Source organism: Polypterus senegalus, chromosome 10, assembly GCF_016835505.1.
Source record: "Polypterus senegalus isolate Bchr_013 chromosome 10, ASM1683550v1, whole genome shotgun sequence".
NCBI lineage: Eukaryota > Metazoa > Chordata > Cladistia > Polypteriformes > Polypteridae > Polypterus > Polypterus senegalus.
The window spans coordinates 163,734,604-163,762,465 of record NC_053163.1 but is presented as its reverse complement, the minus strand read 5'-3'; the positions used below and the strand labels follow the sequence as shown (position 1 = coordinate 163,762,465).

General features: G+C 45.7%; 1 protein-coding gene across 3 annotated transcripts; it reads left to right on the top strand.

Annotated features, from left to right (window-relative positions):
* The first annotated feature begins 110 nt into the window (after window positions 1-110).
* tal1 (T-cell acute lymphocytic leukemia 1) lies at window positions 111-22,809 on the top strand. Of its 3 annotated transcripts, none has more exons than XM_039767244.1 (5): window positions 111-213; window positions 12,104-12,694; window positions 18,393-18,484; window positions 19,546-19,635; window positions 20,924-22,809. In XM_039767244.1, the coding sequence occupies exons 2-5, from the start codon at window positions 12,228-12,230 to the stop codon at window positions 21,352-21,354; spliced, it is 1,080 nt and encodes a 359-aa protein (XP_039623178.1). In that variant the 5' UTR covers window positions 111-213; window positions 12,104-12,227; the 3' UTR covers window positions 21,355-22,809. The 3 variants fall into 3 exon arrangements, with proteins under 3 accessions (XP_039623178.1, XP_039623179.1, XP_039623177.1); XM_039767243.1 differs by lacking the exon at window positions 111-213 and adding an exon at window positions 7,283-7,531; XM_039767245.1 differs by lacking the exons at window positions 111-213; window positions 19,546-19,635 and adding an exon at window positions 7,230-7,531.
* Window positions 22,810-27,862: the final 5,053 nt, after the last annotated feature.

The window sequence follows — 27,862 nt, the reverse complement described above, 5'->3', positions numbered from 1 at the left end:
TTGACTTCTCACAATATGACCATGTGTAATATCCCGTCTTCATATAAACGACTCCATTTTAAAATTGACACGAACAAATATAACTGGAAGCAACTTCCTTCAACCCTCAGTTTCTTGGTCATGGTGTTGCAGAGCCTGTCTCGTGCCCGCAGCAGAGGACGCAAAGCAAGAATCGGACTCCAGCGAGCACAAGGTGTTCGGACGTTTTTGAAGGTGTGTCTCGTTTTCTTTTTATGTTTACAATAATATTACATGACTCTACAGCCTCAAGCCCCCTAAATCCAAGAAGACATTATCTTAATCTGTGTTGGTTTTTAATTGTTTTATTTTTTGTATTTGTTTTTGTAATTGGCAATTGTTCTAACTCCTTGTAAAGCACTTTGCGCTACAGCCTCAGTATGATCGAGATGGTCTTCTTCTTCTTGATGTATTAATGCAATAATGACATCAGTTCTTATTCGACATTAACATTATTAATATTAATAAAAGTAATTTTAGTTTTACTTGATAAATATATAAATGTATTTGATGCCAAAAACCTAATGGTGATTTCACACATCCAGGGGGTCTTTTGGGTGGACTTGGCTCTTTAAGGGCTCAAAGCGTTGTTCAGCTTCTCACGTTTCTGACGTTTTTACGTCCGTAAAAACATAAAGAACTGATCTAGCCCTGCTGAGATTTATTTGTGTGTGTGTTCTATTTTAACATTAAAGACTTGTTTTATTTTTATATTTTAAATGTTATTTTAAGACCATCGTGTGGTTTTGTCGCAGGGTCTCTGATGTGTCTCGGGGAACTCCGGCTGCATTGAGCTAAGGCAGGAACCAGTCCTGTAGGGGGCGCCGCAAAGGTCCCTCAGGCTCAGTCACTTTTGGAGGTTATTTCAAATCTGAATGCCATTTAAAACAATCCATAGCCCCTTTTTAGAAGTAGGTGCGTTTACTCATTACTTTCATATCTTTATAATATCATATTAAGCCATGTCTCTTATCAATAGTTCCACTTTTATAGGCTTTATAATGAGTGTGCTAACTGACTACTTCAAATATTGGCTTGTGCGACATTGGCACAACTGGCTCTGTATTTATGGGGGTCTCCTTTGATCTCCTTGTGCCAGCCTGTTTTATTTTCTATCACTGCTCTCTTCAATGTCCAGTGTCCAATTGGTTCAATTATAATTAGAAAGCAATAATTTATTCTCATTAAACAATTACCATATACAGTATACATATCATTTTATATAAACCTCTGTCTAGACACAACACTGCACGTTGATTATCACATCCCTCATTTGAATTGTGCCCTGACTCATTCAATAGTGCTATGGCTTCACAGTTCTACTGACCCGGGTTCAAATTGTGAGCTGCACTCATCCTTTTGGTGGATTTTTCTCATTGCTCAGTTTTTCTCCCTTATCTGACTGATTAACCCAATTATTAGCTTTAAATTGGCCCGTTTTATAGCCCTGCTGCTTTGCCCAGGCCTGGCCCTGGTGACCTTGAAATGGGTAAGCATAGCAGCCAATTGATGGGCTGTCATAAGAAAAACCAATTATGGGCGAAAACATTATATTTAAAATACCAACACATTTTATTTGCTAAGTGATCAAACTGACAAAGTCATTCAAATAATCATATCATTCCTCATCAAGCATACCAAGGAGGTGGCACCAGTGTACACCGCCAAGTGCAGTACCTTCAGATGTACTGCAGGTGGTGCTCACTGTTTACAGCCGCCATGCACAGGGAGAACCTGCAAACTCCACGTAAGAAATGGAGTGGCGACACCATTCACACCGAGCACATTCATGACGTCTGCTCATCTTGGAATAAAAAAAGAAATCAACATGGAGATCAAAGGGCGGATCTTAATACTTTGATGAACAGCGGGGCATGGTGGGTACTCCAGACCTGGCACTGAAAGACTTAAATTCATGGCTTAGTATGTCTTAAAAGCTTCGTGGACAAGTTGAATTTGTGTCTCTGATTCAAATCTTACAATCATTCTGTTGTATAGTGCCTTTCACATCTATATACTGTATCTGTCTGATATAGTGCCTTTTATATCTACCTATCTATCTTCTGCAAGCCTGTAGATATAAAGTAATACAAACACAAATGGTTCTGTGATTTTTATTATTATTACTATTATTATTTTTGGTTTGTTTTTCACTCCATGGGGTGGATGTGCAGAGCAGTGTGGAGATGATAAAGCCGCTCGGTATCTCTGCCGGTCAGGCAGCCCGGTGAGGTCCTCACGAAGTGCTTTATGTATGATGGCAGACTCGTGGTGGGCACTCTCTGTGGGGCCTCCGTGACGAAGGGACTGAGCTATGAATGGTGCGATATGAGCGAGTAGGATGTGCCTGTAGAGCTCTATTATATAGTGCCTTTCACGTCTATTGATATGTTTTTATAGTACGGAAATTCCATCCATCCATTATCCAACCCGCTATATCCTAACTACAGGGTCACTGAATTGATTTTTAAATTAATATACTAGTACGTTTAAGGTCATGTATTTTATGCCGGGACGTCGAACTCCGATCCTGAGGGCCTCAGCGCCTGCAGGTTTTCGTTTCAGCCACTTTACCAATAAGTGACCGATGTCTGCTGCTCACTGAGCAGACTTCCTTTGGCTGGCTTTTCGACTCATTCTTGTGTTGGTGCTTAACAAGGGGAAAAACAAAAAAGGGTAAGGGGGCTTGAGTCTTGTAAAGTAAGTCAATTATAATGAAGGCAAAAAGAAGTCCGTGCCTTTAGCAGTGTTTAGCACTGGGCACCAATGAAGAAAGTGGCTAAAACTCACCCTCCATGATCTGTTTAAAAGTTAGTTATCCAGATTTGAAATAATTTGGTCCAAATCTTATTTAGACGGACAGCTGCTAAAGCCCACCAGATCTCCATAAGTAAACGTGTACAAAATCGAGTGCGTATTTCCAGTCAACTTTCAATGAAAAGGAAAATATTAAATAACAGTATTTTTATAGTAATGGACAGCATTGAAAAGTATATTTCTACACATTTTCCTTGTAATTAGCACGTATAAAATAGATCAGCGTCTTACGAGTGCGGCGCCACTGGACGTGCAGTCGAGTCGCTCGGGCTTTAGTCGCTCGCGCTTTTTCCGACAAAGCCCGAAGTTGACGTCCTAGAGCGTGCATCTCCTGCGCATGCGCTTACTAGACCGTGTTCGGACTTCACGCAGCTTCTGCCGCAGTTAATAGCTTCATATCACCAACAGTGTGCCACAATAGAAACTTTAGACATCACTTTTCGGGAATTTAAATATACGGACTTGAGTGACGACAGTGATATAGTAACTAAGAACAAATTGTGTAATGTCGCTCTAGCACACGTGGGGGTGGGGGATTGCGATTGTTCCTTATGACAATTACGTTGATAAAAATAGCAGATTGGAATTGTTTTTTGTTCAGTTTCTCTAGTAGGCTGTGTCTGTGCATGCCACCACTTTATTTAGCAGCTCTATTCACCACTGGCGTGGTACGAGTTTGCGTTTCCCTTTAATTTTCTCATTGCTGTTACTTTATTCAAACAAACAACAACAAAAAAAAAAAAACTGCACAGAAGACGTAAAAAGTTTAGCATCGAACACATTTCCATTAGAAAACTGTGCTGGGCTCGTATTTCAGCTATCTGTGTGTCTATTCGTTTAAACAGCGCGAGCTTGACAAGGAGCCATTTCACACTAGAGAGGCGTCCTTGAGTATGAAGTTCGGTCTTTGGGCTTTGAAAATACTCTTAATAAGTGGAGCAAAACATCTTTAATGTCGCAGGACAGGTCGTGAAAAACTCAACTGAGACTTTTTAGAGGGGGCCTTTAAAAAATAAGGAACTGGCCATGCAGGCTGACGTAAATAAATAAATATTCATAAATAAATACCTACGTAAACGCACATACTTGAATGAATGAATGAATAAAGAAATATATTACAATACATACGGGAATCTTCACATGGATAGTTCATGCAGGAACCTAAAATAGTTCAACTGAAGACCCGCTTTGGCTCCTTCAGTTAACCGAGTGTGCAGTGCTACAAGCGCGGGGTCTGTATGCACTCTTCAAGAGTGTGTGTTTGTTTGTTTGTTTGTTAGTTTACATTTTTAGTTTTTCTTACCAGTTTTAAATTTCCGCGGACAAAAAGGAAAGGTCGGGTTCATCTGAAAGTGTACTGTTAGTATCGTAACACACGCATCGTCCTCACAAACGGCTTTACAAAGTGGCCATACTGACAATATCATATGCTGATTATATAAAGATATGAAATATATTTAATATTAAATTAAAATTCAGTTAATTAAAATAATGCTATTATTTAAAACATATGATGGTAAAAAAAAAACTATAATCAAAGAATATTCCAGAATTGTAGTACTGTGTAAAGCACACGTCAGCTGCCACCTCTGAGACCGGACGAGCGGCGACAGACAGACAGACAGACAGACAGACGGCCTCGTGTGTGTGTGTGAGGGTCCATCCATTTTCATTGCAGAATTTAATTGGGGATAAAGAATGACCAGAATTGGGGTTCCACGGATGGAGGCGTCGGCTTCAAAAGTGATTTTCCTCAACACGTTCGGTTTTAACACACACAGCAGCCGACCAAACCTCCCGGGGATTGGAAAGAACCTGAAAAATGAATTACATCTAAAATGGTGAACGGTGGAAAACTATCGGCACATTGCAGAACTGTAGAGGAAGTAATCGGCACTAGAATACGTAACATCATCATTATCATCATCATCATCATCCTCGCCGGATTAAACGAGTTACGCAGATGGTCGAGTATTTTTATTTCTACAGTAATATTATTGTTAGCGCTGTATTCATTCGCCCATCTTCGTAACCTGTTTATTAGTATTCTAATTATTATTAATTTTACCCAGAGCCCTAAAATCAAACCATTTTTTTTAGTGATGTGGTGTGTGTGATGATGTGCACACACGCGTATATCATTTTTGCGATATAAATGCTAACAGGTGAAGTACTGGGGGTCCACACATTGCTCTGTTTACGCCGACCTATAAATGAAGGAGCGCTGGCATCTTCTGTGAGGCAGTCAGTCGGGCTTTAAACCAAACACGCGGCTACATGCAGAGTACCGAATGTCAAGGCGCTATATGGAAACTTTCACAGCTCAATCCGCTCAGACATTCTGAATCCTTCCTAAGTGTATTCCTTGAAACAGCAACACTCATTGTATGTTCCATTAAAAGCAGTTTGTGGGTACAAAATGAGGACGCTGAGCTTCCACGGCGATCAGAAGCAGGCGGTGTGACATCACGAATAGACATCCACGCGTGCGACCAACTGCACGACCCTCAGAAAGTCGCTCGAACTGCGGGTTACCCTTCAAATCAAACGGGTGGATAATGTCGTGTTTTAGGTTATAATAGTAAGGAGAATAAATAATTATAATATCAGTTATTTTTTTGATGTTAATAAATATGATTGATTTTGTTATTAATATTCAACTAATAATTATTGTGTTTTACCAACTAATAATAAATATACAGTAGTGTAATAATAAACAATCCATCTTCATAACCCGATTGTTCACAACAGGGTACCGAGGCAGCAGGGACTTCTCCGAGCAAGTACAGTATGAAGAACAAGGCAAGAACAACACGTCTTCGTCACCATCAACATAAAAAGTGAAATGTGAATTAACGTAAGCCGCCATCCTGTTCAGTTTACTTCAAGAGGTATAGAAGTACATAATAAACAAGGAGAGTTGCGTCAGATATTTGAAATATTTAAATTGGTGCTTCAATGTACATATTTATATCTCAATGTTTTCCATTGTAATAGAAATTTGTCATTTGCCCCCTCTGATGGCAGTCCATAGGGGGCGAGTAAAGGGTCAAGTCTTGAAAAATAACCTCGTCGTAATCACTGACCCTGAAATGGTCTAAAACGATACCCTACATGCTTAGGTTTGACCTTCTGAGGGTGACTCTAGGGGGCTTAGACCACCGGTAAAAAATAAAATATCAAAAAGATGATCATATTTGTGATCTCAAACGACCCATGCCTGCCTGTATTGCTGGAACCCCGTTTTTTCAAAATGTCGTGACCCTTCTATCCTTTTAGGAAGGGTGAATCCCAGGGGTCAGCATGACTTTAAAGGGTCAGGTTCGATCATGGACGTCTTCCTTTCCATACATGGTGTAACATTGATTGATCAGGTGTTATGTCTTATATAAAGGGGAAACAAGTTCAGGGGCTTACCTGTACTAAGCACATACTGTATAAGCATGTATTATAGGGGCCTAAGCCTGACACCACTGCCACACTGTCACATGAGGCCACTCTGGAGTGACCAGTTCTCATCACGTGGGGATCTGTGAGGAACCCCAAGCTAAATGGAGAAGAGCCCTACACACAGACTAAGAACTAGAGAGTCTAATGCCAATGGCTTGCTCAATTTAAAATGACTCTTTCTGCATACAATAACACAGGCTATAAGTTCAGGTTTTCTTAATCGGTTTGTGTCCTGCTATGTAGCCTATCATATGTTAAAGATTTCAGTTTTTTCTGCTTATTGAAAAGTTTTGAAAGAGCACAGAACTCGTCCCAGAGTATCAAGCAATGGTTTAACGAGGAACTTGTCAACCCACCATAAGGCACTATTAAGAACCCAGCATTTGTAGCGTGCACATGTGCACCAGGAGAACACACGGCCTTCACGCAGATAGCGCGCGCATGGTGTACAAAGACAGTTGATGCCAAATGAGAGTCACATGGGAAAGGCGCTACATACATAAAATGTGATGTAATAATACATCGAATGAGTTCGGGGGTCTTAGGAGGCCTGCAGTATCTGATCCTCTAAATATCGTTATAGGCAGGGTGAACCCGTGTGTCTGAATATGTGCAGTGGGTCCTCGCCGTGTAGGGAAGGCGTGCGTGTGAGTTTGGAAATGTCCGCCCGTCAGTCCACACGCACTCGATGATCAAACACTTGATGTCAATTTAGGGGGGTGTTCAAGTCCCCAGCCCCCCAACCCGTTTTATTTGAGCACTGACCCCCGGGGTGTCCGTTATGTCGGCCATGGCGGCCTCGCGTGAGCCCCTGAAGTGCGCGGACGGGCTCGCGCGCGCACTATATAACGTGCTAATTTGGCCGATTCTTTGCGCGTTGTGCGTTCGCTCGCCGAAACGGGCGCTCTTTAAAAGGCTATTGGCGGCGTCTTTTGCGAGTTATTCCTCTGCCTATCCCCGCACAATTTTTCCGCTTTGCCCTCGATAAATTTGCCAAATAATAATGAATCATTTCATAAATAATGGGCTTAGTGGCTTATCAGGGCAGGGTGGCCGGTGCTGCGCTCTTATCTCTGCCGGCCACATTGGCGGAAGGTTCCGCTCTCCATACTAAACAGCTCGCTGGATGGACGTGATGTGGGATTATATACAATCCACCCCAAACTCCAGGCTGCACTTATTATCGGGACATGAATGGCCCTTCACAAAATGGCTCCACACACTCGCTAGCAAGAAAATACCGACGGTAAGGACCAGCGCTGGCTTAGCGTTTCTCTAATTAGGGGACACTTTGTCTAGGAGGGCTTCTTCTATTTTCACGTTAGTGTTTACCGAAAAAAAAAAAACAAATAAATAAGAATAGAAGAAGAAGCAGCCATTTAAGTTGACTTTTTACATATTTAATTCGTTTTATTCTGGCTGGGTGGACCCGAAGGATTAAGGTATAACATGTAGGCTGCCAGTTTAATTCTTCCGATTTGATTAAATCGTCGTGTTATGAATTCGTTTGTATATCTTGTCATTTTAATCCCCGTTTTGCGAGGGAATTATTGATTTAGGGCACCGTTATTTCGGGGGTGCTCGGCCTGAAGAAGAAAAAGGAGGACGACGACAGGCTTGATTCCCTAAAAATTTGAAATGACAATTACAAATCGGACTCGGGCTCTTTTATGATGCTGTGTTGGAATTATTGAAGAAATCGTAACGGTACCGAAAACGGCAAGCGGGAAAGTCGTGGGACAACAATGGGGGCGCCTCCCTCTCTGCATGCGCCATAAAACACGCCTGCATTTTTACAAAAAATCACGCAAAAAGGCGCTTTAATTGCACAATTTGAGGACTCTGCTTTAATTGTTTCCATTTGTGGTGTTGTGTTCCAATCGACGCACTTTTTATTCTTTCGATTTTTGCTGTTTTTCGGCAGATTTTTGCGATCACATTTAAAAGAGAAGGACGCCGTCTTTTATTTTTTTTTTCTGCATGTCGCTTCACGAGAAGGCCTATGTATAAAAGGGGAAAAATAGAATTTGGACAAATTGTGCAGTCATCGAATTTATTATTAAAAATTAAAATAATCCTGTAGACGCACAAATCCGTCAAATTAGACGAGTTCGTTTAAATTAAAAACAGCATTTCAGGAAAGAAACACACAAACTGCAACGGAATTAAGCAGACAAGGTGGATCAGTAGCGAACAATTTACAGATTAAATGCCTAAATAGTTCAGAGCAGGGATACGGCATTATTTGAATTAACGGGCTTCGGATCCGAATGTAAATAAATTGCGGTCTGCTCGGTTTCAGACCGACCATGTTTAACACCCAATGACGCCTGCAATTTGGCGACAACGACGACAAAACAAGCCCACCTTCGTTTCATTATTAAATATCGAGTCGTATATTAAATAATAATAAAAAAAAATCTGCTATTTCTCGGCCTGTTCGAGCGCCAACATTGAAATTATGGGGTTCGGATTTTGTGATTCTTGGCCTGTCCAGTGGTCCTAGAAACGTGAAAGGGGGGCCATGACCTGCTTCAGGGGCATATCCGATGCACAGGGTGCAGCTAACATGGAAATGTAAAATTAAACATCGATGGAGTGTAAAAGGAAGGTGAGCCTATAGGTTTAATAAATCTCACTATTGACACTGTGACCCTATAAGTAACTCGCTGCACCTTCCTGCACTGCAACAAAAAGAAATAAAATAATTGCTTACGTTTTATTATTAAATATTGTAAATCGTCTTAGAAAATGGCGTTATCAAATGATAAACATTTATCTTATATATCTATAAAAAAAAACAGTTTAAGAATTTCACAAAAAATACGTCAGCTGTGGAAAACCAACGCGCTTACGGCGGTGTCTTCTCTTAAAATGGCCAAAGTGAGACGAGCGCTGCGAGCCCTTATAAACACCGAGCGGCCACCAAGGACGTGCTGCGCCCTCAATAAAAACCAACTGAAATAATTTGAACGGCGTCTTTGAATTTGAGCTCCGCTTTAATGTTCATGGAGGTCCTGCCGAGCAGGTGCAGACCCTGATAAGTTGTTGACGTTGTGCCTTATCGACGACACCAGAATCTGCTAACGGGAAAACGACTGGGATCGACAATTAAACAAAAAAAAAAAAATGAAAACGTGGGAAAGACGAGTGCGAGAAAATGGGGGGTCTTGAAAACACCAACACTCGAATTGCGACGAATGGCGGACGGTGAAGAAAAATGTCTGCTGTCCTCTCCGGGTCGCTGCCGGTGTAGTAAGTGAATAACGTGGAAAAGAATTAATGTTGGGGCGCGAAGCTTTTTGGTTAAAAGTCAAAAATAAAATATGAGAGCCAATGAAGTCGTAAAATGTAAACGAACATTTCAGGTGAGCCCGTCTCTTCAAGAGTGGACCCCCAGAATGTGTTCGTTTAACAATGGCGATTTCACTGTGTGTGTTTACTCCAAGGAATGCAGCAATAATAATAATAATAATAATAATATAATAATAATGATCACGCCCACCACCACAATAGTTATAACGATAATTACATATGGCACATTGCACGACTCTGAATTGGATTAAACCTGTTCTGAAGTGGATGGGCAAATCTTCATCTTATTATTATTTTCTTCTTATTCTTATTTTTATCTTCTTCATATTACCGTCTTATTATTGTTCCTGATTTCTTCTTTTTATTCACTACTTCTTCTAATAATAACAATAATAATACTCTTATAGCCTAAAACATAATTTTCTCCATTCTGGTCTCACGTTTAATTTCTCGGTGCCCCCTTTGCCAGCACTGTTTTCGTCAAAGCGATTCCACAGAGCTATCCCATAGATGCCATTTTTTGTTTGTCATGCAAATCGTACACGTCAAGGTTTTGGGTCTTTAAAATTTTCGACCTGTAAAGGTCCCGTAACTATTCGAGGAGATGATGGCGACACATGTGCTGTGTAACTCCAGGGACTTCGTGCTTTTAGCAGGCCGCCTTTCGGTTCCCCCAGCAGGCTCAGCTCAGTTTTTCTTGATCTGCCGGGTCTCCTTGCGAAATATGACAGAAATATTTCCATTTTGTGCACACATTAGGAATTTTTTTCAAAGCCCAAAGAATCTTTCCCAGAATTAAATATCTCTTTGTTAAAGAAATGGAGCATCGAGGACCACACGTCCCAGTATCGCGTCATTAAAGATCCGGCGCGTTTCAAAGTGCAGATCAGAATCCGTTTCTTTGTGTATAGCGCCTTTCACTCGGCGTAGGCACGGGACGCCGTGACAAGTTCTTAGGGGACACGCACGTATACAAAAACTAAAAACCGCTCACAACTGAGTTAAAGCGCACAGGAAAGCCGAGTATCTTAAACCGGATTAACACAAGCGGACCCGGGACGGCCTGTTCAGGAATCTGTTCAGGAGTCACTGAAATGCGGCCAAGACCAGAGCCCCAGCAGCTCGAGTGACTTCCTGAGGGTGGCGCGTCGTCGAACCCTCAGCCCTTCGTGACGCCAGCCGGACTGTCACTTGCAGCTCAGCCTCAATGGCCTTCTTAATTTTGATTGTTTTTAAATATACGATTAACGAGGACCGTTATAGTGAAGTGTGCATCTTAGACGGGCGCTGAGCTGTGAGTGTCGCTCTACAGTATATAGCGCCTTGATGACTGAGCCTTCTTACGTCACTGCGTGTTTGACTTAAACCGCTCCTTCATTTTCATCGTCTACTTTCCACTTATTTATTCTACACCTGCTAAGCTGCTTGTTCGTATTTTGATGTCGGTGTAACTGTGTCATTTGCAGACCCTCATCCTTTACATGTCGTCACGTCACAGCACGCGTGGACGTACAGAGAGATGCACAGCTCATCACCTCGTTCAATCGAAAATGTGCGAATGTCGACACCTCGCCTGTGCGCTACGAGCCTCCGCGTCCGACTTTGTAGAATAAGAAACGCGTGACTCAATCGAGGGGTGCAGTGTGGCGTAGCGGTTAGGGCTTTTGATGCCATGTGTTCGAATCCTGAGTCAGTGTGACCCTGAGCAAATCACTTCACCTGCCCAAACGGAATTTGAACCACTGGGGTCTCAAATGTTGAAAGTCCCCTTAGATAGTTAAAGGGGTCGGCCTAATATGTGAATTAAATGAAGCAACGCCCCCATTGTTTTGTCGATTTTTATTTGTGTTGCCCCATTTTACTTGAACTTTCTGAAATATGCAGCGCTGCTGTTTTTGAACGGTTGCTCGTGAAAAAATCATCCCAGACCTTCAAGCTGCCATGTCCTATGGTTGACGGGGCGAGGGACCTCACAGAAGCCACTTTCTTTGAATGCCCAGAGTCAAGTCCCCTTCTCCAGTTCTTACACCGCGCGCTCCACGTTTAACACCGGATTAACACGTTTAACATGCGGAGGTCAGGCCCACACCTTCAGCTTCGTGCACGCGCACGTTACTAACGGTACTGCCTGGCCCGGCTCGAATATTCCTTCCTTTTTTACCCCTCGTTGGCCCTGACACGAGGGTCCCGTTTGCACGCGCACGGCGCTCCCCCGCTCGTCTGTTTATCTGCTCGGCCAGCACTCGAGCTGCTGCTTCCTCCTCCTGGAGTTTTTATGGTGGGCGCTTCCTGCAGTTTGTGCCGAGACCCCGGCGATGAGAGCATTGCACTCGCTTAATTGTGTGTGTGTGTGTGTGTGTGTGTGTTTTTATCCTTGGCTTATCTGAGTGGGGTCCATTACACTGGGGGTTGTGGATTGACTTTAAAAAACCGTAAAGCGTTCCTCTTAGCAGGTCGTGTCTTTTCAGTTTCAAATTCCTCTTCATCTTCTTCTTGTTTTTAGGTAACTCTGACGACACGCCCCTCCACTCCTCATTTTTAGACCACTTTGGATGTTCTCCATCACTGCGGTTTGCTTCTCCCCTCATTCCTTTTTATGTCATTTCGTGTTCTGAGTTGCCTCCGAGATGATGGAAAAACTGAACGCCGACGTCTGCAAAACGAGCCCGAAGGACGTCAGGTCTCCGTGTCACGAATCGCAGAAAGGTGCCGAGGCGTGTGAGACACAGGAAAGCACGACAGAGGCCGACGGGGCACCAGGGGAGGGGTCCCCGGGGGACCACCACCACAACGGGACGGCCCTAATTAATGGGGTAACCAAGGAGACGGCGTACAATGCAGCCGAGCACAGAAAGGAAATGCCACTGATCGAGCTGGCGAGGAGAGGGGGCACCGCGGATATAAAAGGCAGGGAGCTGCCAGGAGACGGCAGCCAGAAGGTGCAGACCACCGAGCTGTGCAGACCACCCGTCCCTCTGCCGTTACCTGTGCGGGAGCCAGTCAGCGATACTCGAATGGTGCAGCTGAGCCCACCCGCCTTCCCGCTCCCCGCCCGAGCCATGCTCTACAGCAACGTCGCCAACGCCCTCAACAGGTAAGCCGGGCGCTGATATAGCGCCTTTCAGCCTGATGCTCTAAATGAAAACGGAGAGCGAGTGAAAAAAAGAACAAGAGGGTGATCGAGCGCAGGTGGCACTTTGGTGGGCACAGCAGGGGGTGTGCCAGCGTGGTTTAGCCGCGGCAATGGAACTGTGGTAGCCATTCAGTGTGCATGTGTGTGAATGTGTTTAATGTCATGTCTCGTGTGTTGACCTGTAGATCGGCACGGACGCGATCGCATTTAAATGACACGTGCATACAGTGCGAGTCTGTCTGTGTACCGGGTAGGTATATAGCGCCTTTCACTTCTATCTGTCTCTGTATCATATAGCGCCTTTCACTTGTATCTGTCTCTGTATCATATAGCGCCTTTCACTTCTATCTGTCTCTGTATCATATAGCGCCTTTCACTTCTATCTGTTTATCTATTGTACAGTGCCTTTATGTCTCTATATGTGTCGAAGTATTATACATTGGCTTTCCTAGCTGTGTACGTGTGTATATATTTTATATAAATAATTTATTTATGTATTTATTTATTTCTGTGTGTATATATGAGAACATTTTACCGAACTGTATATTGATAGATATAAAATATGAAACTTGCGTGTTTTACATTTTATGTTGAATACTACAATTATTTATATTCATGAAATTAATTCATTTATATCTCTACGCTCATTTTCAATTATAGACATTTACGCACATGACTAAATAGAAAGTCCAAAATAATATTTATGAATAAGAAGAAAGGAAAAAGAAACTGGAATTAAAGGATCTCTCATCTGCTCTCAGGTCATTTCGGTATCTATTGTATAGTGCTTTCCATATTTATCGATCTTCTAGCGCCTTTCGGTTGTATTTATCACAGAGTGCTCCTAATGTTTCTCTCTCGCTCGTCCTGCTCCCGTTAACACTCCCGGTTTATGCCACCCTCGCCATTTCGCCGCCGGTGCTGCTCCTTCTCCTCTTTACCTGCCGCCATCGTCGTGTCCGTCTGCCCCTGAGCAGATATTCGAGGACACTCAGGTGTGTTTAATGTGTAGACCTGCACTTTTTATGTCCCCTTGTTGTATTTTTTAAGGTTTTCCTCCTTGTCTAATTCCCTGTCATTTAACGGTGCTCTCAGACTTGTGAATTTGTGGCCGAGCACTCGGCTGACCAGGCGGCTTCCTTCAATGGCGACTCTCGGTGTTCTTTAGTCAGTTGGTCCAACAGATAAACTCTACATGAAGAAATCGCGGCTCTTATTTTTTTCCCTTCATTAAAAGCGTAACCATTTGGATAGGCGATGTGAGCAGATTGTCACGGGGAAGTCGAAAGACCCCTAGAGAGACGCAGGGCCCCGGGGTGCCTGAAGCCCCTTGGGTTCGCTTGATTTTAGGCGTGTTAGAGTTGGCATCGGGCACGAGGCAGGGACACCAGAAAACTGGCCTATCAAAATGTGTCAAAAGAAGAAGAAGAGGCGCACGTATTCGAGAGGACTGGCGAACCTTCCCGTCGTCCAAGCGTCTTCTTAACTTGTGACCCCTCAAGTTATGGTGATGATGACCCAGAGCTCTGTTGTTGGGACCAGATTTGGACGAGTCGCCTGTTCGTCTCCCCAAGCTGGCCGATTTGTTTGATGTGTCGAGATAACAAAAGCGGAGCGCCGGTGTGAAGGTGTGCGCGTGAAAGGGAGCGGGAGAAGATGAAGATGATGATGATGATGATGACGACACTGGGTTTAGTGCGCGTTTAGTGTAATGTCAGTATTTATAGATAATACATGTACGTTTTGGTGACTGTTCTTATCCAAATGCTCTCTGAGCTTGTAATCCGTGAAAGGTGCTGCACTGAATTCGATTGTGTCCACGCAAACTGTTTTTTTAGCCTTCCTCTCGCATGTCCTTTACTGTTGAACGACTGACCCCGCATTAACGGGTCTGCTGGAATTTTTTCAGTCACCTTCTGTGAAGTCGAGGCAAACACCGCAGCGACAACGAGATGGCGCCCCGTCAGCCGGAGCTCTTCGTCCCCTCGAGACAAAGGCGCTAGAAAGGCGAGCCGCACTCACCCCGCACACCGGGCGACCTCCACAAAGCGCGTCGTCAGGTCAGCCACACGACACCACCGGCCATTCACGGAGCTCTAACTGGGTTTATTGGTTTATACAGAAGGCTGCCGCGCGGGACTCGCATTTTGTCTTCCTCACAGTATAAGCGTTCGCGTAATTCTTTTTATTACATAACTCGACTAATTATGTCCATAAACTACTAAAAAAGGTGGAAAAAAATAGAAATGAATGATATGAACGAAGGTCGATCAAATTCAACACACAATGTTAGCGCACACCCGTGTTTTATATCTCCATTTATCAGCACAGAGCACACATTAAATATATATATTTATACAGGATGGATATGTAGGAAAGGCGCTATATAGTAGATAGAAGAATGAAAGGCACTGTAATATAAAGAGGCCGATGACCTGAGAGCAGACAAATGAGAAATCCTTTAATTCCTGTTTTTTTTCTCTTTCTCATAATGAACTTACTCACATATATATTTTAATGGAACATTCTATTTAGCCGTGCATAATTAAAAATGAGTGTAGATTTCAACAGTAACGATATTATGAATGAATCTGGATAGCTGAAATATTCAACATAAAATACAAGCCATAGTGTTTCATATTTTCTGTGTGTGTGTGTATATGTGTGTATATATATGTATGTATGTGTATGTATATATAATGTGTGTTTGTATGTGTGTATTTACAGTGCATCCTGAAAGTATTCACAGCACATCATCACTTTTTCCACATTTTATGTTACAGCCTTATTCCAAAATGGATTAAATTCATTTTTTTCCTCAGAATTCTACACACAACACCCCATAATGAGAATGTGAAAAAAGTTTACTTGAGGTTTTTGCAAATTTATTAAAAATAAAAAAACTGAGAAATCCCATGTCCATAAGTATTCACAGCCTTTGCTAAATACTTTGTCGATGCACCTTTGGCAGCAATTCCAGCCTCAAGTCTTTTTGAATATGATGCCACAAGCTTGGCACACCTATCCTTGGCCAGTTTCGCCCATTCCTCTTTGCAGCACCTCTCAAGCTCCATCAGGTTGGATAAGAAGCGTCGGTGCACAGCCATTTTAAGATCTCTCCAGAGATGTTCAATCGGATTCAAGTCTGGGCCACTCAAGGACATTCACAGAGTTGTCCTGAAGCCACTCCTTTGATATCTTGGCTGTGTGCTTAGGGTCGTTGTCCTGCTGAAAGATGAACCGTCGCCCCAGTCTGAGGTCAAGAGCGCTCTGGAGCAGGTTTTCATCCAGGATGTCTCTGTACATTGCTGCAGTCATCTTTCCCTTTATCCTGACTAGTCTCCCAGTTCCTGCCACTGAAAAACATCCCACAGCATGATGCTGCCACCACCATGCTTCACTGTAGAGATGGTATTGGCCTGGTGATGAGCGGTGCCTGGTTTCCTCCAAACGTGACGCTGGCATTCACACTAAAGAGTTCAATCTTTGTCTCATCAGACCAGAGAATTTTGTTTCTCATGGTCTGAGAGTTCTTCAGGTGCCTTTTGACAAACTCCAGGCGGGCTGCCATGTGCCTTTTACTAAGGAATGGCTTCCGTTTGGCCACTCTACCATACAGGCCTGATTGGTGGATTGCTGCAGAGATGGTTGTCCTTTCTCCACAGAGGACCTCTGGAGCTCTGACAGAGTAACCATTGGGTTCTTGGTCACCTCCCTGACTAAGGCCCTTCTCCCCAGATCGCTCAGTTTAGATGGCCGGCCAGCTCTAGGAAGAGTCCTGGTGGTTTTGAACTTCTTTCACTTACAGATGATGGAGGCCACTGTGCTCATTGGGACCTTCAAAGCAGCAGAAATTTTTCTGTAACCTTTCCCAGATTTGTGCCTCGAGACAATCCTGTCTCGGAGGTCTACAGACAATTCCTTTGACTTCATGCTTGGTTTGTGCTCTGACATGAACTGTCAACTGTGGGACCTTCTATAGACAGGTGTGTGCCTTTCCAAATCATGTCACATCAACTGAATTGACCACAGGTGGACTCCAATTAAACATCTCAAGGATGCTCAGGGGAAACAGGATGCACCTGAGCTCAATTTGGAGCTTCATGGCAAAGGCTGGGAATACTTATGGACATGTGCTTTCTCAATTTATTTTATTTTTAATACATTTTCAAAAACTTTTTCATGTTGTCATTATGGGGTGTTGTGTGTAGAATTCTGAGGAAAAAAATGAATTTAATCCATTTTGGAATAAGGCTGTGACATAACAAAATGTGGAAAAAGTGATGAAGCGCTGTGAACACTTTCCGAATGCACTGTATATATATATGTGTGTATATATAGATGTATATATGTATATATGTGTGTGTGTGTGTGTATATAAATTTATGTAATATAATATCTATATACAGGTATATCTATATATAATGTCTATCAATATAGAGTTTATTAAAATGTCATCAAATTTGTATTTCTATATTATCACAGATATACAGTGCCTTTCATGTCTGTCTATATAATAGATAAATAGATAGGAATTTGGATAAATGTAAAAGGCACTATATAATGAAGAAAAGAGAGATCTAAAAGACAATCTAGAAAGATGAGTACTTGGAGGTGAAAGGCACTGTGTATGATAGATTGATTGATAAGGCGCTATATAATAGCTAGATATGAAAGATGCTATATTTTAAAGACACAAATGTGAAAGATACATACTTGTACATGGAAGGCCCTATAAAATATAAGTAGACCAATGTGAAAGGCACTGGGTAGGCAGGCAGGTACATAGACGAGGCACTATGTCATCAGTTGATAGGGTGCAAGGTGCCATATAATAGAAAGTTTTATGTGTCACTTGCAGAATCCGTCAGCAGCAGAAATATTTTTATCTAGCAGACCCCAGACTGCTAATCCATACCAGAAATGCAAGCGAGCAATGGCAGTGAACATCTACTAATGGCGTACCCTTAACAGTCTGATGGCTGGAAGCCCCTACACAATCTTTCAGTCTGAGTTTCTAGGCCACTGGGTCGTCTGCTGATTGATTGATGTGAAAGGCGCTATATGACTAGACAGCTGCATGAAGGCACAGTAATTAGAGCCGTGACCCCCCACAGCCGCCTCACTAATCCCGTTTCCCACTCCCAGTCCTCGCCCGTCTGCAGCTCCATGCCCTGCCCGCGTCTCGGCGTCGTCTTCTTGAGGGTCTCCCTCCCAAAGACATTCAAGGTTCAGTTCTTGGCTGCTTCTCTTTGTCTCTGAGAACACGAGTGGTCCATGTCACGACTTGGCTGGCCCCTCCAAGGTTAGTCAGTGTTAAAGAGACCAGCCTGCACCCCCACCTTAAGTAGGAGGAGGTCTGTAGCTCGGTCTCTGCAGCTTGATGTCTCCTTGGCATGGGCAGCAATGCCAGCTACTTGTCCGTGTGTCTGTGTCAAGGCTGCACGCCCACCTGTGCAGTGCCCCTCAGGTGGTCCTGTTTATATCCAGCACTCTGTGCAGTGATGTCCCATCCTGGGTTGGTTCCTGCTTTGTGTCTGAAGCTGCCAGTCTAGGCCCTGATGCCCGCGTGCTCCTTCATCTGCTCTCAATGGATGGATGTCCATTCTGAATCGGTTCCCGACTCTCACGTGTTTTCCTGCTCTCTTCTTGTCCCCAGTGGTTTCGGAGCTGATCAAGACCAGTACACCTTATTTCTCAATAATAGGGTGAAGCGAAGACCAGCGCCATACGAGATGGAGATAACTGATGGTATGTATGCCACAGCTTTCTGGGCTTTGGGGTGGAATGGAGGGGTCTGAGGGTCTGCCCTGGGGTAGCAGAGGGCCAGCTGGGTGACCCATTGCCTTTAAAGGGCCGGTGACAGCTGATCTGCTTTGTCACTCTACACTTTTATCACCTGGCTGATGTGATGACAGTCCCAGTTATGTGTCCTCTCACTGCGTTTGCCAAACTAACTACTGTAATAGCAGCCACCATTTTATATACAGCACTGAGTTTCTCCCTCAAATTTCCCCTCCTGAGGTCCTTCATGGATGGTTTCCATGTCAACGTCACGGCAGGTCAGGTGCTTTGGAGCCGTCCAGCCCATTAGCCGGTCGGTCCGACGGAAATGCCACATGAAGTGACATGAACCGGCACCTGTATGACTCGTTAGTGGTGGCACACGTAGGTAATGTGACAAAAAGGACCTCCAGGACCCGTGACAAAGTTCAGCAATGAGCGTGTAAAGTTCCTGAAGGAATATCCTGCTGCTTCTGTCTCGTCAAGCCCCTTAGCCGTAAGACGCAAGTCTCCTCGTGGAGGGTCACGAATGCCCTGCTGTCTGTCTGGTGTCCTTTAATTAATTGGGCCACCGTGTCATAGGGACCTCTGAATTGTGGGGGACAATGGTGTGTGAACAGAAGTATGAGAGACACGAGGGCATCCATGACGTCTTCAGCCTGGATATCCATAAATGGCGGGCGCTTTGCGTGGTCCTCCTCAGATGTCCATAAATAATAATAATGATGATGACGATGACGTGTGTATTTATAAAGCACATTTCATGCTCTGATTGCAGCTCTGTGTGCTTCACCCCATCCAACATCTCACACACCTACACAGGGGTGCGCAGTGTCAATGGACCGTGTGTGTGTGTGTGTGTACATACAGGCCGGGGCCACCAGCAGCCAAACCTCCTCGGTCTCGGGTACAAATGAGTTTTTCTTTTCATCAACTTGTTTTGAGCCCACAGGCTTTCTTTGCTCCAATTCAGCACTTGTCCTTCTTCTTCTCCTCCTCCTCCTCCTCCTCTTTCTCCTCCTCTCCAGATGAGCCTTGTCGCTACTCCACTCCCGACTCCGACTCACCCGGCAGAGGAGGACAGACTTCTTATAAAACTGGACCCGGGGGTACTTCTGGTACGTCACAGGCATACCTGGGGAGCACGTCCGTGTCAGACGGCTTAGGGCTCTCCTGCTGCAGCTGGGTTGTCATCCCCGGCTCAGGTGTCATTTCTTCTTATTGTCTTTTTGTTTTGATTTGTTTTTTAAAAGATTTTGTACATTCTGTTAGCTGACGATGTCTTAGTCGTCTTTACTTTTTGGCGTCTCCTGTCTCGTTGTGTTATGTGCCTTGTGGCTCGGTCTGTTGAGCCCGAGGGGGCGGGGCCCCGCTGCATCAGTGGCTCCGCCCTCGGCTCGCCTTCCTTATGTTGTTCATCTCTCTGCGCCCCCTGTTGGAATTCTGCTACAGCATGTATTTGATTTTTGATGACTTTGGGATGTTTGAAACCCTTTAAATGTTCATTTTGGGGCTTTGAGGGGTAAGGAATTCAGTTCTCGCATTTATTTTAAATTCCAAAGTGTAACTATGGAGATAAAAATAATTTTTGCGCCGTTTCTGACACCATTTTTTTTGTCCCCTCCATGGAAGCCGCTATTTTGGCATCCCTTGAAGCAGATTGGGTTGCTAGGGGCGTGGCTCAGTTGTCACGGGAACAGGGTAAGCTAGCCAGCCATTTTCTGTCCGAGTTTCTGGATAGGTGGCGATTCTTTTCTTTTTTTCTGGCCGTGACCCGTCAGTTTTGATGTCGACTTTGATTCTCGTATTTCGTTTTGGCTTCGATCCTAGCGTGTCCTGCTCGCCGCTCCGATTTTCCCAATACTGTCATCAGTCCTTGGATGGCGTTCACTCTCTTTGCATCTTTTGGTTTTCGGTTCTATTGGCTCGGCTTTTTGATTTTGATCCTTCAGTTACAGATTTGGTTTTACGTTCTTTAAAAAACGTTTTTTGGAATCTCTTGCAGTTTTCCTCGTTTTTGCAAACAAATCCTTTAACAGCTAAAGGTGTACGGTGACAGTAGAGTAGGGGGGCCGCATGTTAGTGAAGGTAATGTGGCGAGATTTGCTGGGGTCACCAGCCTGCTCTTGTCTGGAATGTCCTGAAGTTCTAATAAGACGAAGTCGAGAAGTTCCAGTCACTCGCCAAGTTTGTATCCGTAACCTCGGATGGGCAGTAGATGTACGGCGTGGACCTTTGTGCTGTTGTGTGGCTGACATCACGCGCCGCTTATTTCCAGTCAGCGTTGTAGTTCTCGTAACACAACAGCGATGCCCAGAGAGAGACGATATGGAAGATATCTGAGCTACTTTCAAAATGTAAAACGGCCTCACGTGAAGTAACGTCCAATTCTGTCCTGTGTTGCAGGGTCTCAGCCAAAGGTCATTCGTCGCATCTTCACCAACAGCAGGGAGCGATGGCGGCAGCAGAACGTGAACGGGGCCTTCGCCGAACTGCGCAAGCTCATCCCCACTCACCCACCCGACAAGAAGCTGAGCAAGAACGAGATCCTGCGCTTGGCCATGAAGTACATCAACTTCCTCGCCAAGCTCCTGAGTGACCAGGAAGACGTGGAGGACGACAGGGGGACGCGGACCCACGAGGCCCGCGAGGCCGGGATTGACCGCGAGGATCTGCTGCCGGAGATGTTGTCTCCCAACTCCAGCTGCGGGAGCCTGCTGGATGGCGATGGAAGCCCAGAGAGTTTTACCGAGGACCAGGATTCGGTGGAATCCCGGCCATCGACTCGGAACCTGCACCACGCCCTCCTGCCACTAGAGGGCAACGAGCAGCGATGATGAGTCGCGAGCGGCGACGGTGTGTGGACAGCAGCAGCTGAGGCGGTGAATTGTTGTGCTTGAAAGGCATGAAGGTTCGACTTTTTTAACTTTATAAACTAGATAATAATAGAGCTCCTCAACCTTTGACCTCCTGCCGATAGGATGGGACACGGAGGCATGTGGCTGCATCCCATTATCATTGCTTCCATGCTCTCGACTAATGCCACCTCCATGATGTTTCCATTGGACGTGGACTTTAATCTCAAAACGTTTTGGTACTCAACACCGGGCAGGTGCAGCTGACTGGCATGAAAGGCCCGATCACCCAGAACTGGCAGCTCTCTCACTTAGCGTGAAGTCAGAGATACTCGATGGTACCTACAGCCATGCTTTGGTTGGCTAAGAATCGAATAATACGAAAGAGGAACCAGGATCAGACATCTTCTCCACCCCACAGCCAAGGCTGCCAGCCAGTAGGTAGCAGATGCCCGCACCTCGTCACCCTAACAAAGTGCACTGTGGGTAGAACCCTTGGCTCATGAATGGCTAACCTTCACCATACTCGTCCTGTTTTCAAAAGTCAAAAAGAATTCCAAGAGCAGTCCGAGCAGAAGCCATCACCACAAATCATTGTTATGTTTCCCAAATTTTCATTGAAGAGAGAAAATGAATTAGATTGAGACTCGCCGAACGAAAGACAGATCCCTGTTCGAGGAAAAGGGAAATAAAATCCAAGGAGAAAAACTCTCCCTTCGTTTTGTTTGGGATCTTGGACTTGGACCGCGGAGTCCAGGCTGACCGATCAAGTGAATGACAGGAATGGAGACGGCCGCCCGTCACTCCGAGATCAACGAGACCCAAGCATTGCATGAACTGTCACTCCAGCAAAGTGAGGATGCCAGCGGTGGGCTCTGCCGTGGGGTCTCGGGAAGTGGGATGAGCTAAAGAAGCAGGTGAGAAGTCGCCCGGCTGATTGAAGCCTTCTCTTCGTTCCTGTTGTGAAATAAGGATTCCGATTTCAGAGGTCAGGAGAACCCACTGGGGGATGACAAATGGAGACCACCCTCAGAAAGAAGCCGACCCACCTGCACCGATCTGGTCAAGGATTTTTCGTAACTAAAAAGGAAGTGGGTACAAACTACCAGCATGCTGGACTCTTTTGGTACAAGTGTGTTAAGAAACGCGTTAGGCGTTCTTGTGTGGAAAAACCGACTTTAAGGGGCTTCGGTTCCTGAACGGATGGGGTCCTGGGGCCGGGCAGGTCCCTCCAAGTGCGTCGACACAGCGGACCCCAGCGTCTCGTCCCGTTTGTTTCCAGGCGCCATTTTGTTCAGCCATCCATTTTCAGAAGTCCAGATGGGGGGACGAGAACGGGATGGAGGGAGCGGATCGGAGACGCTGGGAAGTGCCGTTGGGGTTTTTAATAAAAGTCGAAATGCAAACTTTGTTAAAAAAAAACAAAAAAAACAAAAACTGATTTTCCAAACCAGGAACATGGAAGGAATGCAAAAAAACAAACAAACAAACAAAAAAAAAAGAAGAAGCAATTGTTCTCGAACGGGAACGCATTGAATTCAGCGGTACAAAGCACAGGCGCCTGTCTAGCAGAGCAGAGCAGAGCAGAGCAGAGCAGGCTGCGTATTTAAGGACGAAAACGGCGATTTGTATTTTTCTTTTGTGAAGTTGTTATGGTACCGTCAGCCCACCGAGCCGGGCCCCTCATCTCCTTGGTGTGTGTGTGTGTGTGTGTGTGTGTGTGTGTCAACAGAAAGGACGAGACGAGCCCCTCGCTTGACGCAGCACTTTCCCCAGTAAATGTCGTACTGTCTGTGACCACGTCGGCGTCCAGTACCCCCGGGACCCTTGGGGACAAAAGACCCCCTTCTGATGTGTGCTTCAGTAAACATTTGATGTACAATGAAATAATAGAAATATATCAAAACAAAGAATATATATATATATATATCTATATGAGCAATGTTATATCAGAGAGAATTTTTAAAAGACAAACATTGAATAAAATCTTTAAAAATAAAAATTGAATTGGTGTGACTTTGGTTTGGCGGTGAAAAGAAAAACACGAGGAAAAATAAAAAAAACAAAAGGTCAAAATGCAGCATCCCGCAATAAACACAACCTGAAAAAAAGAGTGGGCATCACAGGGGCACAGCACCCATTTCTACACCCTGGCTGTGTCGGTCTACTGTAAGTTGGCGGGCGCAGCAGCGATGGCGTCCCGTCTGTCGAAGTTCATATCAGCCCAGCGAGAGGACTTTGATTCAAATACACCTACATGAACAAGGGCACAGACAGGTGGGCACAGACAGGCGGGCACAGGCAGATTCAAATTCTGCACACATCAGGAGTTCATCCAGTAAAGAGGACTGAAGAGAAGGTGGCACAACAAGTGTCTGAGGTGACAGGCTGGTGCCAAGCTGGCATGTGCCATACAATCCGGCGACCTGCCACAACAGGTTCTGACCTCAAACTGAGAGAAGGCAGAGAGACACCGTGAATGGCGGACCACTGAGCCCCAGTCAGAGAAGCCATGCAGAGCGGGACCAGCGCCACTTGAGAAGGTCACAAATGGGGTGATGGGAAGGATGTGTGGCATTCCATTATGGGCTGTCGGGTGGTCGCGTCGTTTTCATGTTGTTCTCTCGTTGTGGCACACGGTCAGATGATGCCAGTCCTGCGGCTGATAAGATTGCAGCTCTAATGGGCACCACAGGCACCTCGAGGTGGGCAGCGTGCTGGCGACTGCTGTTGTCTGGCGGCACCCCAAGTGCGGGTTCAAGCCTTGGACTAGTTACAGCCCGACTGGACTTGGTGTCTGAGTGGACTTTTCTCCAAGGAATCTGGCATCCCTGCACATTCCCATGAGGGGCACATCAAGTTAATCCAATTGGCCCAGAATGAGTGGCAGTAGGTAGGTGCCTAGGTGTAATGGATGGGTGTCTGGGCAGAGCTGGCAGCCGCCACACATGACGGTTTAGTTAGTGGGCTCAGCGTGTGACCCGTCTCTGCTCTTCAGACCCCTCAATGTTTCACTCCACAGTAAACTCCGCTGATCCAAAAAAACGTGAAGCACAAGAAAGGAGCTGCGCCTGGAGAGGAGATGCCAATCCAGCACGTTGGGTCAATGCAGAGGTGCCAGTTAACTTAAGGATGGAAGAGGAAATTCAGAAGGACATGGGGACAGGGTCACTGTCATGGAAGCACTTACTGAAAGGGCCTGTGTCACGGTGTGACCTTCATCTAGGAAATCTTTACCAGTGATGCTCCAGGGGTCATTGGGCATCTTGGGTCATTCAACATGTGACATGTTCATGCAGACCACCCAGCCCCGGCTGGCCAGGCCCTGTCTCGTGCCCCAGCTGCGTTAGTCCTTCCTCTTCCTCCTCCTCCTCTAGAGCCCCTGCAGCTGCTCTGATGGCTTCTGGTTACTCCTCTGATGCCAAGCAGAATATAAATTCTGCTATGCTAGTGGCCAACTAATCCTCTGTGGCCGACTTTGATGGAGTCACACCGTGCTGTGCATCCTTTCCTGCTCCATTCCTGCTTCATTTGCTTCCACTGACAGCCTGTCTTCAGTGGGTACTGTTGATTCCATTATGACAGCCTGGCATGAAGCCTCTGGGGTCACCATGGGGACTGGGCACTTGAGCTGTCTCCCCAGGCCAGCACTGAGAGTGGGCAGGCCTCCTCCTGCCTTGACCAAAGTGACAAGTGACTTGCCAGGATGGCCTCCTTTGGTGTTATTGATAGTCATGTCACCTCCTTTAATACTTGACCAGTGCCACCAGTGCCAGCACCCCTCAACTAAGCCTTGGCTGAAGATGTGCTCCAGGGTTCCTTTCACAGGGCAGGCTGAAGAAGAATTTAAAAAGATCCAATAGTTCTGGTGAGACCCCCATCTGCTACAAGTGCGATACCATACATCCGCCCTGCTGTTTGACCCTGGCACTTGTCATCTGGTAGTTGTTCACCCATTTGTGCCAGCCCTGTGCCCACTTTAAAACACTGAAGGTTTACCCCACCTTGCCTTTCATGGGATACAAACTTTCTGCTGCAATCAGATGACTGAGGCTGCGTCCCACCGGGGTAATCCTCGACAGCGGTGGTCTGAGGAACTCCACTCAACTCAACTTTCTGTACTTTGTGCGGGTGAGCAGCACGAGATCATCGGCGATCTGCAGACATGGCCATGAATGCCACTTGACAATCCTGTCACTTGCTCTCAGGTTACTGCTGCTGTCCTGAAAGGTTTGACGTCCAGAGCAGGGTGACAAAAAAAGTCAGAGACTTGAGGGCCACAGCGCCAGTGGCTTTCTGAATTAGGAGGCCACAGCCGTCATCTGCCTTCATTTTCACTTCTTCACAGTTTCAGGACCCCCATTTGTTTCTGCTTTCCATATTCAGCAGCCAAATGCTAATGAGATGCAAAATCTTCTTCTCCTTCTTTCAGCCGCTCACGTTAGGGGTCACCACAGCAGACCATCTTGTTCCATACTGTCCTGTCCTTGTCATCTTGGTCTGCCACACCTGTCACCTTCATGTCTTCTCTTAGGCCTTCCTCTTGTCCTCATACCTGGCAGCTCTATCCTTAGCACCCTTATCCCAGTATACCCAGTATCTCTCCAAACCAACACAATCTCGCCTCTCTGACTTTGTCTCCCACCTGTCCCAGCTGAGCTGACCCTCTAATGTCCTCATTCCTAATCCTGTCCATCCTCGTCACACCCAATGCCACTCTTGAACTCTGCCACCTCCAGCTCTGGCAGCTCTGTCTCCTGTGCCAGCCCATATACCATAGCTGGTCTCACTGCCGTCCTGTAGACCTTCCCTGTCACTCTTGCTGATACCCGTCTGTCACCAATCACTCCTGACAGTCTTCTCCACCCTGACTGCACTCTCTTCTTCACTTCTCCTCCACACTCCTCCTCGCTCTGTACTGTTGATCCCAAGTATTTAATCTCCTCCACCTTCGCCAACTGTCCTCCCTCATCCTCAGCACTCCTCTGACCTCCCTCTCCTTCACACACATGGATTCTGTCTTGGTGGTCCTTCAGGGTCTCCTCAGCCTGCTCTCCCTACAGATCACAATGTCATCAGCAGACGTCTCAGTCCATGAGGACTCCTGTCTGATCTCGTATGTCAGCCTGTCCATCACCATTACCAATAAGAAAGGGGCTCAGAGCCGATCCCTGATGTCATCCCACCTCCGTCATTCCCACCGCAGACCTCACCACAGTCACACTTCCCTCGTTCATATCCTGTGCCACTCTTACGTACTTCTCTGCCACTCCCGACGTCCTCATACAACACCACAACTCCTCTCAGTCTCCGTGTCATTTTCTTTCTCAGGTCCACAAAGACGCAATGCAACTCCTTCTGTTCTTCTCTCTACTTCTCCATCAACATCCTCAGAGCAAACATCTCATCTGTGGTGGTCTTTCCTGGCATGACTCCATCCTGCTGCTCACTAATCACCACCTTATTTCTTAACTGAGGTTCCACTACTCTTTCCCATAATTCCCTGCTGTGGCTCATCAATTGTATCCCCCTGTAGTTCCTACAGCTCTGCACGTCCCCCTTATTCTTAAACCAGTACACCAGTACACTTCTTCTCCACTCCTTGGCCATCCTCTGATTTTTCCAAGATTCCATTAGAAACTCCACTGCCATCTCTCCTAAACACCTCCATACTTCCACAGGTATGTCATCTGGACCAACGGCCTTTCCCTTCTTCATCCTCTTCATCATCCTGACCTCCACATCATCCAACCTTCTCTCCCTCCTTAGTGTCCAACCTGTCATACGACTCATCGTACGCCTTTTCTTTAGCCTTCGCCACCTCTCTCTTCTCCTTGTATTCTTGTCTACGTTCTTCATCTTTCTGACTATCCCACCTCTTCTTCATCATCCTCTTCCTCTGTATACTCTCCTCATTCCACCACCAGGTTTCCTTTTCCTCCTTCCTCTGTCCAGATGTCACGCCAAGCCCCCTTCTTGCTGTCACCCTGACACCTTCTGCCTGTAGTTGCCCAGCTGTCTTCATGCCATCCAATGCCAGTCTCACCACCTCCTTGATCTCCATCTTGCAGTCTTCCCTTTTCACATTCCACTGTTTGATCCTTGGCTCTGCCCTCACTCTCCTCCTCTTCTTGCTCATCCTACAGACCACCATCCTATCCTGTCTCACTGCACCTCCTGCTGCCACCACTTTGAAGTCTTCAGTCTCCTTCAGATGGACCCTCCTGTGTAGGATGTCATCTACCTGTGTGCATCTTCGTCCTCTGTTGTACGTCACCCTGTGTTCACCCCTCTTCTTATTCACCACAGCCATGTCCATCCTGTTCACAAATCCACTACCATCTGACCTTCTTCATTCCTCTCCCTGACACCATACCTACCCATCACCTCCTCATCTTCACCAACTTGTCCGTTGAAATCTGCCCCAATCACCACGCTCTGTCCATCACTTCACCCAACTCACTCCAGAAATCTTCCTTCTCATCCATCG